At 53.3% G+C, this 14,061-nt stretch overlaps 1 protein-coding gene across 1 annotated transcript in view; it reads right to left on the bottom strand.

The window, feature by feature from the left end:
• The window catches only part of pkd1b (polycystic kidney disease 1b), a 370,954-nt gene that overhangs the window by 336,136 nt on the left and 20,757 nt on the right, over positions 1-14,061 (bottom strand). Inside the window, exon 6 of the mRNA XM_070856829.1 lies at positions 1,856-2,130. Coding sequence (XP_070712930.1) covers positions 1,856-2,130 — 275 coding nt within the window. The remainder of the gene's footprint in view (positions 1-1,855; positions 2,131-14,061) is intronic.

Here is a 14,061-nt window from a genome sequence, read left to right as displayed (position 1 = left end):
CATTGGGGTACAGTATGGTTGGTATAGGTCTGTCTCTGTAACACTGGAGTACAGTACTGTTGAGTACAGGTCTGTCACTGCATAACACTGGGGTACAGTACTGGTGGGTACAGGTCTGTCACTGTATAACACTGGGGTACAGTACTGGTGGGTACAGGCCTGTCACTGTATAACACTGGGGTACAGTACTGCTGGGTACAGGTTTGCCATTGTGTAACACTGGGGTACAATACTGGTGGGTATAGATCCGTCACTGTATAACACTTGGGTACAGAACTGCAGAGTACAGGTCTGTCACTGTATAACACTGGGGTACAGTACTGGTGTGTACTGGTCTGTCACTGCAATACTGGGATACAGTACTGCTGGGTACTGGTCTGTCACTGTAGTACTTGGATACAGTACGGGTGGGTACAGGTCTGTCACTGTATAACACTGGGATACAGTACTGGTGGGTACAGGTCTGTCACTATATAACACTGGGGCACATTACTGGTGGGCACAGGTCTGTCATGGTCAAACACTGGGGTACAGTATTGTTAGGTACAGGTCTGCCACTGTCTAACACTTGGGTACAGCACGGGTGGGTACAGGTCTGTCACTGTAACACTGCTGTACAGTACTGATGGGTACAGGTCTGTCACTTTATAACACTGGGGTACAGCACTGGTGGGTACAGGTCTGTCACTGTGTAACACTTTGGTGTAGTACTGGTGGGTTCTGGTCTGTCACTGTAACACTGGGTTCTGTACTGGCGGGTACAGGTCTGTCACTGTATAACACTGGGGTGCAGTACTGATGGGTACAGATCTGTCACTGTTACACTGGGGTACAGTACTGGTGGGTACAGGTCTGCCACTGTATAACACTGGGGTGCAGTACTGGTGGGTACAGGTCTGTCACTGTATAACACTGGGGTACATTACTGGTGGGTACAGGTCTGTCACTGTATAACACTGGGGTGCAGTACTGATGGGTACAGATCTGTCACTGTAACACTGGGGTACAGTACTGGTGGGTACAGGTCTGCCACTGTATAACACTGGGGTGCAGTACTGGTGGGTACAGGTCTGTCACTGTATAACACTGGGGTACATTACTGGTGGGTACAGGTCTGTCACTGTATAACACTGGGTTCTGTACTGGTGGGTACAGGTCTGTCACTGTATAACACTTTGGTGTAGTACTGGTGGGTACAAGTCTGTCACTGTAACACTGGATTCTGTACTGGTGGGTACAGGTCTGTCACTGTATAACACTTTGGTGTAGTACTGGTGGGTACAGGTCTGTCACTGTAACACTGGGTTCTGTACTGGTGGGTACAGGTCTGTCACACTACAACACTGGGGTGCAGTACTGATGGGTACAGATCTGTCACTGTTACACTGGGGTACAGTACTGATGGGTACAGATCTGTCACTGTATAACACTGGGGTACTGTACAGTGACGTGAGTTCAGGATCCTCTGTCATTCCCTTCATGGTCAAATGGTCCAGTGCCACTGACAGTCTGGCATCACAGGTGAGATACGTGAGTTAGGCTAGATATAGGAAGGTGAATCATTGACCGCAGAAGGCATCGCCGTCAAGGAGAGAGGGGAAGGCAGGGAAAGAGAGAATAAAAGGAAGACAATTGCCCCAAAATCATCAATTTATAAGCAAATTGGAGGCAATGCCACATTTTCAAGCCGGACCACAAGGAGAGAGATAAGAGAAGCAGATTGTTGCTCACTCAGGAACCCGTTCCACAGCCACTTCCCGAACAGAACCGACATTCTCCTACACAAGTCCTTGACCCGACATGTATCCTTTGAATCAAGTGGAGACCAAGGAGGATCGCGGACACCATAACTCACATTGATGTGCATGGCGGTGAGGTCGGAGCTGATAGTCATGGGTATGTCTGCCACCTGCGAATAATACGGCTGAGTTCCCTTGTACCTGGGCGGGCTTGCGATGGGCAGGATGTTGGTCGTGATGTTCTCAAACGCGTAGGAGCTGCAGGGGCTGGTGACGGGCAGGCAGCCCTCCTGCAGGTGGCACCACTGCTGGCCGCTCCGGCACCCACCCGTGGTATTGCACAGCGGCTGCGTGTCACAGCTGGCGAAGGGTGTCCGCAGGGTCTCGCAGCCTGAGCAACAGGAGAGGCACAGATTACAGTCGGCCGCCGGCATCAGCACAGGCACTGGCATCAGGAACACAGAGAAATTCATTCAACAGCTCCATACAACACGACCATCTTCAATACAGTCACTTGAAATTACACAGAGCCGTCAGCCCAGTCAAATGTCCCAAGGTGCTTCATCGGGGCGTAATCTGACAAGAATTGACACCGAGCCAAAGAAAGGAGACATTCGGACACATGGCCAATGTGATATATTCTTTACCACATCACTAACAAACAGACTCCACAAGGTGGCTCCAATTGTCATCATGTGACTTTTCTACAAGGCCCTTTTATTAGGTGGACACGTTTATTTGTACTGTAAAAATGGCCGCCCTTTGTCTCTGATTGGTCCCTTTGGAGGATAAGCCACACCCTGAAGTTTCTCTGGAATGTGTAACTGGAACCGTCCAGCCCAAGGTCTCACTGACTTCGCAAATTGTAACTCGATCCACATTTACTTCCAGAAGGCACGGAGGATAGATCTCCCCAGCAGCCACCAAGTGCCAGCCAAAGTCTGGGGGGGGAGCACGGGGGAAGAGCGTGGGTGGGTAGGGGAGAGTCCAGGGTGGAAGGGAGGGTAAGTCTGGGGTGGGGGGAGGGGGAGAGAGGGAGGGAGAGAGTCCGGGTGGGTAGAGAGAGAGCCTGGGGGCAGGAAGAGAGAGAGCGAGAGAGGGAGAGATTCTCCCGCTCTTCCCCCACTCCCGTGCTCTCTCGCTCTCCCTCCCCCCACCCCCAGTCTCTCTCTCATCCCCTCCTCACTTTCCCTTCATCCCACTCCAGACTCCCTCCAATCCCCACACTCCCACCCACACCCACCCACACTCCCTCCCACACACCCGCCCACACTCCCTCCCACACACACACCCCCACGTTCCCTCCCACACATCCCCGGACACTCCCTCCCACACACACCCCCACACTCCCTCCCACACACACCCCCACACTCCCTCCCACACACACCCCCACACTCCCTCCCACACACACTCCCACACTCCCTCCCAAACACCCCCCGCACACTCCCTCCCACACACACCCCCACGCTCCCTCCCACACACACCCCCCGACGTTCCCTCTCACACACATCCCCCCACACTCTCTCCCACACACACCCCCCACACAACCCACACACTCCCTCCCACACACACCCCCACGCTCGCTCCCACACACCCCCCCACACTCCCTCCCACACACACCTCCCCACGTTCCCTCTCACACACATCCCCCCACACTCTCTCCCACACACACCCCCCACACTCCCTCCCACACAACCCACACACTCCCTCCCACACACACCCCCACGCTCCCTCCCACACACCCCCCACACTCCCTCCCACGCACCCTCCCACACACTCCCCCACACTCCCTCCCACACACACCCCCACGCTCCCCCCCACACTCCCTCCCACACACACCCCCACGCTCCCTCCCACACACCCTCCCACACACCCCCCACACTCCCTCCCACACACACCCCCACGCTCCCTCCCACAGACACCCCCACGCTCCCTCCCACATATCCTCTCACACTCCCTCTCACACACCCCCACACTCCTTCCCATGACCCCCCCACGCTCCCTTCCACACCCCCCCCATGCTCCCACCACACCTGCCCCCCCCACCCCACGCTCTCTCTCTCCTACCCTAGTGCAAATGCTGGGTCCCCCACCCAAAGCCCTTGCCCCCCCCCATCACTAGTGCAGCACCCGCCCCCCCAGCCAAAGTCCCTACTTACACCAGCCCCACCCCCCACAACATGGATGGGGCAGGCATTGTGTACGGATTGTTAACCGGTTTATTGGGTATGAAGTGAATAGTAACATTGTCGTGACTTCTGGATTTCATCCACACCAACGATGTCCCTTGTAGGGGGTTGGAAGAACGTGATCTGTCTTCCCCAAGTTCCCTCTCTCCCCTCCGATTCTCTCCCCACAGCTGTGTCTCTCCCCACGCCACCCCCCCCCCAACCCTAGACTCTCCCTCCCATCCACCCCAGGCTTTCTCTTCCCTTGCCACACTGCCCCCCCCCCAAACGCTCTCTCTCCCTCCCCTCTGCCCCCCCCCCCCAGTCTCTCTTTCTCGCTCTCTCTCTTCCCCCAACCACCATGCTCACTCCCACCACCCCCCCCCCCCCACAGTCTCTCTCTCTCCCTCCCTGCACCCCCAGTCTCTCTGTCTTTTCCCCTCTCCCTCGCAACCGCCCGCCGGGTCAGGGGCTCAGCGGGCAATGTGGTCGGAATGATTCAAGCTTATTTTAGGCAGCATCTTAAAAGAGGTGACGCAGTCCCGGGAGGAAATTTCAGAGCTTAGCGCCTAGGTGGCTGAATGCACGGCCACCAATGGTGGAGCAGAAATGTAGTAAACCGTCCCAAGACGCTTCACAGAATTGTTAGCAGACAAGAAATGACACCGAGCCTAAGAAGGAGATATTAGGACAGATTGGTCAAAGACTGGTCAACGAGGTCGGTTTTAAGGAACATCTTAAAGGAGGAGAGACGGTGAGGTTTAGGAAGGGAATTTCAGAGCTTGAGGCTGAGATGACTGAAGGCATGGCCACCAATGGTGGGGCGAAAGTAGTGGGGATGCACAAGAGGCCAGAGTTCAGAAGCACAGTGTTCGCGAAGGGCTGTAGGGCTGGAGGAGATTACAGGGAGGGAGCGAGGCCATGGAGGCCATTTGAACACCAGGATGAGAATTTTACAATCGAGGCGTTGCTGGACCAGGAGCCAATGTAGGTCAGCGAGCACAGGGATGATGGGTGAGCGGGACTTGGTGCGAGTTAGGACATGGGCAGCCGAGCTTTACTCTTCAGTTAACCTATACAGCATGATCTGTTGCTTAAAGATGCTTTCTTGCCATTGGAACCTGCTCTGTTTAAAAATTGTTCTCAGGATGTGGGTAAAGCCATTTTTATTGCCTGTCACTTGTTACCCTGAGGGCCATTAAGTGTCAACCAACTCGTGTGGGACTGGTTTTTACAAACACCCAGCAGCTTTCGTGGTCATTTTCATGGTGCCACCTCACAAATGACCAGATTTATTGAATTCAGTTTCACAGCTTGCTCTGGTTGAACTCATGACCTCTGGGTGGTCAATTCAGTGCCATAACCATCATCATCATCATAGGCAGTCCCTCGGAATCGAGGAAGACTTGCTTCCACTCTAAAAATTAGTCCTTAGGTGGCTGAACAGTCCAATATGAGAACCACAGTCCCTGTCACAGGTGGGACAGATATGCTTGAAGGAAAGGGTGGGTGGGGAGTCTGGTTTGCCGCACGTCCTTCCGCTGCCTGCGCTTGATTTCTGCATGCTCTCAGCGATGAGACTCGAGGTACTCAGCGCCCTCCCGGATGCACTTTCTCCACTTAGGGCGGTCTTTGGCCAGGGACTCCCAGGTGTCAGTGGGGATGTTGCACTTTATCAGGGAGGCTTTGAGGCTGTCCTTGAAACGATTCCAATGCCGTTTGGCTCGTTTGCCGTGTAGGAGTTCCGAGTAGAGCGCTTGCTTTGGGAGTCTTGTTCGGGCATGCGAACTATGTGGCCCGCTCAGCGGAGCTGATCAAGTGTGGTCAGTGCCATAACCACTAGGCTACTGCCCCTTTAAAGTGGGTCACGCACCATCCGGATTGCTCACCATTGGGACTGCTCACCATCGGGGAGTGCTCACCATCTGGACTGCTCATCATCCGGACTGCTCACCATCGGGGACTGCCCACCCTCGGGATGCTCACCATCGGGGACTGCTCACCATCGGGGACTGCTCACCATCGGGACTGCCCACCCTCGGGACTGCTCACCATCGGGGACTGCTCACCCTCGGGACTGCTCACCATCGGGGACGGCCCACCATCGGGGACTGCTCACCCTCAGGACTGCTCACCATCGGGACTGCTCACCCTCGGGACTGCTCACCATCGGTGACTGCTCACCACCGGGGACTGCCCACCATTGGGGACTGCTCACCCTCGGGACTGCTCACCATCAGGGACTGCTCACCATTGGGACTGCTCACCATCAGGACTGCTCACCCTCGGGGACTGCTCACCATGGGGACTGCTCACCATCCGGACTGCTCACCATCGGGGACTGCTCACCATCGTGCTCTGCTCACCTTCGGGGACTGCTCACCATCGGGGACTGCTCACCATCGGGGACTGCCCACCCTCGGGACTGCTCACCATCAGGGACTGCTCACCATCGGGAACTGCTCATCATCAGGGACTGCCCACCCTCGGGACTGCTCACCATCGGGACTGCTCACCCTCGGGACTGCCCACCCTCGGGACTGCTCACCATACGGACTGCTCACCATCAGGGACTGCTCACCATCGGGGACTGCCCACCCTCGAGACTGCCCACCCTCGGGACTGCTCAACATCGGGACTGCTCACCCTCGGGACTGCTCACCATCGGGGACTGCTCACCATCGGGCTCTGCTCGCCATCGGGGACTGCTCACCATCGGGCTCTGCTCACCATAGGCGACTGCTCACCATCGGGGACTGCCCACCCTCGGGGACTGCTCACCATCTGGACTGCTCACCCTCGGGACTGCTCACCGTCGGAACTGCTCACCATTGGGACTGCTCACCATCGGGGACTGCTCACCATTCGGACTGCTCACAATGGGGGACTGCTCACCCTCCGGGCTGCTCACCATTCGGACAGCTCACCATCGGGGACTACTCACCATGGGGGACTGCTCACCATCGGGACTGCCTCACCCTCTGCAGCGGATTTCCCAACCTGACCAGGGCCATGGGTGATGTAAAGTCTCACCGCTATGCTCAGTAATGGCCATTTGAAGTCGGATTATAGACGGAGGTGATTGAGGCCCAGGAGAGGTGTGAGTTTGGGGTCCAGAAGAGGCGAGGCAACACGGGCCAGCCCACACTGCGATATGTGTGCGCACTAGGTCCGTGCAGCAGAGCTGGTCTCCAGTCGTCTTCGTTAATCCGTGCCACTGGACCAAGACCTAGCTCTGTCAAGCTCGTGTGGTGGCTGGTGTGCAACGGCCACCCCACGTTAAAAAAATCCACGCACAGGCATCTTCCACCCTTCAGGATGTAGTTCAGGACCTGGAATATTATGTCCTTCATTGGAACACCTGTGAACTCATCCTTTGTTTGGCGTGGAAGCAAGTCATCCTCGATATGAGGGACTACCTATGATGTTGAATGGCCCGTTTACCATCGCTTGTAACTTGTAATGGGAAACGGCAGCCTGCAGTCTTTGATCAAAGTACTCTCCCCATCGTGTACAAATATAAAGGAGTGGTAGTAATGCTACAATTGTATAAAGCTCTGGTTTGATCGCATCTCGAGGACTGCGTTCAGTGCAGGGCACCGCACCTCGGAAAGCGAGCAACGCAGGTTCACCAGAATGATAGCGGGGCTAAAAGGAGTCAATTATGGGACAGGTGGAACAGACTATTGTAGTTCCTCGAGTATAGAAGATTTAGGAGTGATCTGATTGAGATCTTTAAGATGATTAAAGGGTTTGATAGAGTAGAGAAAGAGAGAGGAACTATTTCCTCTCGTAAGGGTAAGTCCAGAACAAGGGACATAACCTTAAAATTAGAGCCAGGCCGTTCAGTGGGGAATCAGGAAGTGCTCCTTCACACAAAGGGTCGTGGAAATCTGGGACTCTCTCCCCAAAAAGTTCATTGAGGCCGGGGGAGGGAGTTCAACTGAAAATGTCCAGACTGAGATAGATAGATTTTTGTTAGGCAAGGGTATTAAGGGTTACCGAACCAAACCGGGTGAATGGAATTAAGATACAGATCAGCCGTGACCTAACTGAATGGCGGAACAGGCTCGAGGGTGTCATATATGTAACCACAGTGTAACACCACTGTATTACTGTATACACTCAACCTAGTTGCACACCTTGACCACAAGGGGTGAACTTGTGGGAGACACTTCTTACCTGATCACACAAGTATAAAAAGGGAGGTCCCATGCAGGGTCATCGTCTTTGGAGTCCTGTGAATAAAGAGTTAAGGTCACTGAGTGACCTTGTCCCCAGAATGTGCCTCGTGTCGTTTCATGCTGTAGAGTAAGGACTTTACATTGGCGATGAGAAATGGGAATTCATGACCCACGAGAATGGCCACCGGTAGCACAGAGGAACGGTACTGTGTTGGGGAAGACTGGGACGATTTTGTTGAGAGGCTTCAGCAAAGCTTCGTTACATAAGAATGGCTGGGGGATGCAGCGGCCGACAAGCGAAGGGCTCATCTTTTGACCAGCTGCGAACCAAAGACTTACGTGCTCATGAAGGACTGACTAGCACCCGAAAAGCCGGCAGACAAAACCTTTGAAGAACTTAGCAAATTGATCGGGGAGCACCTCAAACCGGCGAGTAGCATACATATGGCCCGACACAGATTCTACACCCATCGACGTCGTGAAGGACAGAGCATACCGGACTTTGTAGCGGACCTCCGGCGTTTGGCCAGCCTCTGTAAGTTCACAGACGCCTGCAGGGGGGAGATGCTAAGGGACTTCTTTATCGACGGCATTGATCATGCGGGAATTTTCCGCAAATTAATTGAGACCAAGTATTTGACCTTGGAAGCGGTGGCGTTGTTAGCTCAAAATTTCATGGCGGGAGAGGAAGAGACGAAAATAATATATGCGCGCAATTCTGCCTCTAACACAGCGATGGATCAGGGAGTCAACATCATCAATGCGACTCAGACCCCCGCAGGCAGGCAGGGGCAGTCGAACACTCCCCAGGCAGCAACAGACCCCTGACTAGGACTTCAACAGAGACAATGGCAGGCTGAACGGACATTCACGCCATCACAGTGGACAATGCGGGCCCGGGATGGGGCCATTGACACCCACCAATAGGGTACTTAAGAGCAGTCAAAGGGACAGTCAGCGTGGAATGCCTGGCCCATAGTTCCTTTATTCCCAACAATGGAAATTTTAACTCATGCTGGAGGTGTGGGGGAAAACACTCAGCTAGATCTTGCAGATTTCAACAGTTTGTCTGCAGGAACTGAAATCTCCATGGCCACTTAGCTCAAATGTGCAGGAAGTCTGCAACCAGACTAATATATGAGGCGGATGGACCAGAAGAGGGTTCTTTGAGGCAGGATGACTTTTGGGGCAAATCGATGGATGCCGAGGTTCAGTGGGTCCATGTAGCAAATCTTCACAGTTCATACACCAAAATGCCACCAATGATGATGAGAGTTTTATTAAATGGTATCCCAGTACGCATGGAGCTGGACACTGGGGCCAGCCAGTCACTCATGGGCGTTCAGCAATTTGAGAAGCTATGGCCACTTAAAGCCAGTGGACCCAAATTAGCACGTATTGAGACACAATTACGGACTTCACTAAAGAAATCATTCCGGTGCTAGGCAGTGCAATGTTGGTTGTCACACACAATGGGTTAGTGAATCGGCTGCCGCCCTGGGTTGTCCTGGGCAATGGTACCACACTGTTGGGGAGGAGTTGGTTAGCCGAGATGAACTGGAAATGGGGGAATGTTCACGCAATGTCATCTGTGGAGCGAAGTTCGTGCTCACAATTCCTACAACAATTCAATTCACTATTCCAACCTGGCATCGGGACTTTCAAAGGCACTAAAATAGTGATACACATCACCCCGGACACCGGGCCAGTGCACCACAAAGCCAGAGCGGTGCCGTATGTGATGCAGGAAAAGATCGAGAGCGAATTGGACCGGCAGTTGAGAGAGGGCATCATCTCGCCTGTTGAATTCAGCGACTGGGCGAGCCCCATCATTCCCGCCCTGAAAGCGGATGGCTCTGTCAGGATCTGTGGCGACTACAAGGCTACCATCAATTGGGTGTCCCTACAAGATCAATGCCCGCTCCCGAGAGTGGAGGACCTCTTCACCACGCGGGCAGGCGGCAAGCTGTTCACCAAGTTGGACCTCACTTCAGCCTATATGACCCAAACTGGCCGACGAATCTAAACTACTAACCACCATCACCATGCACAAGGGACTGTTCGTTTATAACAGGTGCCCATTTGGCATTCGATCAGCGGCCACGATTTTTCAACGAAACATGGAAAGCCTGCTTAAATCCATTCCTAGAACGATCGTATTCCAGGACGACATCCTCATCACGGGTCAAGACACCGAGGAACATCTCCACAACCTGGAGTAGGTGCTACGCTGACTGGACCAGGTAGGCCTGCGACTCAAAAAGTCTAAATGTGTGTTCTTAGCTCCTGAGGTTGAGTTTCTGGGCAGGAGGGTTGCTGCAGATGGGATTCGGCCCACCGAATCCAAAACAGAGGCTATTTGACGAGCACCCAGACCCTGCAACACATCGGAGTTGCGTTCATTCCTGGGACTGTTGAACTATTTCGGGAACTTTCTGCCAAACTTAAGCACATTGTTGGAGCTGCTACACGTGCTCCTGTGTAAGGATTGTGATTGGTTTTGGGGGGACTGTCAGGAATGGGCTTTTGATCGGGCGCAAAACCTACTTTGTTCAAATAAGTTGTTGACCCTGTACAACCCCTGTAAAAAATTGGTTCTGACATATGATGCATCGTCCTATGGGGTTGAGTGCATGTTGCAGCAGGGCAATGCTGAGGGTCTACTACAACCTGTGGCTTATGCCTCCAGGTCGCTCTCTCAAGCAGAACAGGGATATGGGATGGTCGAGAAGGAAGCACTCGCATGTGTCTATGGTGTAAAAAAAATGCATCAGTACCTCTTTGGTAGGAAGTTTGAATTAGAGACGGACCACAAGCCATTAACATCCCTGTTGTCAGACAGCAAGGCTATCAATGCCAATGCATCAGCTCGCATACAGCGATGGGCTGTCACTCTGGCTGCTTATGACTACTCCATCCGGCACCGGCCCGGCACTGAAAATTGCGCTGACACTTAGCAGGCTTCCACTGGTCACCAGTGAGGGGGCAGCGGAGCAAAGCGCTGAGATGGTCATGGCTGTCGATGCCTTTGACAGCGCAGGCTCCCCCATCACAGCCCGCCAGATCAAAATCTGGACAAACAGAGATCCCCTCCTATCCCTGATTAAGAAATGTGTCCTGACTGGGGATTGGGTGCCCGCACACGGAGCATGCCCTGAGGAGGTCAGACCGTTCCACAGACGGATGGATGAGCTCTCCATCCAAACCGACTGCCTACTATGGGGCAGCCGGATAGTTATGCCCCAGAAGGGCAGGGAGGCATTCATCAGGGAACTCCACAGCGAGCGTCCAGGCATTGTGCTGATGAAGGCCATTGCCTGGTCACACATTTGGTGGCCTGGAATTGGTTCAGACCTGGAACACTGTGTTCGCAGGTGCACAACATGTGCCCAGCTGGGAATGCCCCAGGGAGGCCCCGCTCAGCCCATGGCCCTGGCCCACCAGGCCATGGTCACGCATTCATGATAACTACACGGGCCCGTTCATGGGTAAGATGTTCCTTATTGTGGTAGATGCGTACTCGAAATGGATCGAGTGCATCATTCTGAATTCATGCATGTCATCCACCACCGTGGAAAGCCTACATGCGATCTTTGCAACCTATGGCTTGCCGGACATCCTGGTTCATGATAATGGCCCATGTTTCACAAGCTACGAATTCCGAGAGTTTATGTCGGGCAATGGCATCAACCACGACAGGACTGCACCGTTCAAGCTGGCCTTCAATGGCCAGGCGGAACATGCGGTCCAAATCATTAAGCAAGGTATGCTCAGAATTCAAGGACCCTCCCTACAATGCCACCTATCGCGTCTCCAGCTGGCCTATAGATCCCGACCACATGCATTCACGGGGGTCCCGCCCGCAGAGCTACTAATGAAATGGACACTCAAAACTCGGTTGTCCCTCATTCACCCAGTCCTGACCGACATAGTTGAGGGCAAGCGCAAGTCACAAAACGAGTACCATGACCGTAATTCGAGTGGAGATGTATAGAAATAAATTATCTTGTATTCATCCTCAATCACGCCATGGGACCCAAATGGTTTGAGGGCACTGTAATTGACAAAGAGGGGAATAGGGTAATCGTGGTAAAACTCAACAATGGTCAAATATGCCGTAAGCATCTGGACCAAGAAAAAAAAAGTTCAGCATCGACACGGAGGAACCTGAAGAAGACCATGAGATGGAGATCATAACACCGCCAGTGAATGAGCAACAAGAGCAATCGGAAGAATGCACAGTCCCTGTGGTCAGCCCAGACAGGCCGGAATCACCACAGGTGACAGACACTCACGTCAGTGTCCAACAGCCAGAGCCCCAATTGCGGCGCTCCACGAGGGAGCGTAGACCACTTGAAAGACTAAACCTATGATCCCAATAAGACTTTAGAGGGGGAAGGTGATGTCATGTATGTAACCACAATGGAACACCACTGTATTACTGTATACACTCAACCTAGATGCACACCTTGACCACAAGGGGTGAACTTGTGGGAGACACTCCTTCCCTGATCACACAGGTATAAAAAGGGAGGTCCCATGCAGGGTCATCGTCTTTGGAGTCCTGTGAATAAAGAGTTAAGGTCACAGAGTGTCCCCAGAATGTGCCTCGTGTGATTTCATACTGTAGAGTAAGGGCTTTACAGAGGGGGTAAATGGCCTCCTCCTGTACCTAGAAAATGTAGGCCTCAGGAGAATTTGGGTTGTGTTTTTTTAAATGTCAGTGGCGAGTGAGGGACTTTCAAAGTGGCCTACTTGATCTTTCCTTCAGGTGAGAAGCAGCTCGACCTGTAGCTCCTGATTTCAGATCCATCAGTGCCACGGCAGAGCCAATCCAAGCTGCTGGTCGCTGCATGACCAGAGCTTCACTGTATCCCTCACAGGCAAGATCCAGGGCCCACCACCCTCCACTTCCTCAGTTCAGGTATATCAGGCTGACCATACGTCCCCATGTTCCGGGTCAACATCCCCAGCATTGAAGCACTGACCACACTTGATCAGCTCCGTTGGGTAGGCCACACTGTTCGCATGCCAGACACAAGACTCCCAAAGCAAGTGATCTACTCGGAACTCCTTCATGGCAAACAAGCCAAAAGTGGGCAGCGGAAACGTTACAAGGCCACCCACAAAGCCTCACTGAAAAAGTGCAACATCCCCACTGACACCTGGGAGTCCCTGGCCAAAGACCGCCCTAAGTGGAGGAAGTGCATCTGGGAGGGCACTGAGCAGCTTGAGTCTCATCTCCGGGAACATGCAGAAATCAAGTGCAGACAGCAGAAGGAGCATGCGGCAAACCAGTCCCACCCACCCTTTCCTTCAATGACTGTCTGTCCCAACTGTTTCAGAGACTGTGGCTCTCGTAGTGGACTGTTCAGCTACCAAAGAACTCATGTTAAGAGCGGAAGCAAGTCTTCCTCGATTCCAAAGGACTGCCTATGATGACGATTTTCCGGGGACAGTCCCCGGATGAGGTACTGCGTCAATGGGCAAACAACGTCCCCAGAAGAATCCCCGATTCAGGAAACTCATTCCCGAATGGAGCCACATTCATTGGTCTGCTGGTCAGCAGGAGTTGGGTTTTAACTTTATTTTTGGATAAACTGGATAAATTCAATCTTTGTTTATTTAAAGGTGAATGTACAGAAACCCCAGGGGAGCCTTCTCGCCACACTCGCGCCCGGTCTGAGCTACGGAACGGATTCCAGGAGCCGTTTGAATGGCGACGACAATGGCGGCACTGCCTTCCCACAATGCAGTGCAGCGGAGAAAAGACCCCATCGATAGCTCGGGCCGCACTGCACTCTGGGGGATTGAGTCACCTGACCCCCGTGTTTCGACCAATAGTGAATGGCCGGGAGGACGGAACCTTTAAAATACGTGGGAGAAGCCGAGAGTGCAGTGATAGCTGGTGGGTGAGGGGATTTACTTTACCTCAGATCAGCATGCTGCAGCGCGCTTTTTAAAACAATA

The sequence above is a fragment of the Pristiophorus japonicus genome, chromosome 16, assembly GCF_044704955.1.
Source record: "Pristiophorus japonicus isolate sPriJap1 chromosome 16, sPriJap1.hap1, whole genome shotgun sequence".
NCBI lineage: Eukaryota > Metazoa > Chordata > Chondrichthyes > Pristiophoridae > Pristiophorus > Pristiophorus japonicus.
The sequence above is the reverse complement of the archived record's forward strand: the minus strand, read 5'-3'. Positions and strand labels throughout refer to the sequence as shown.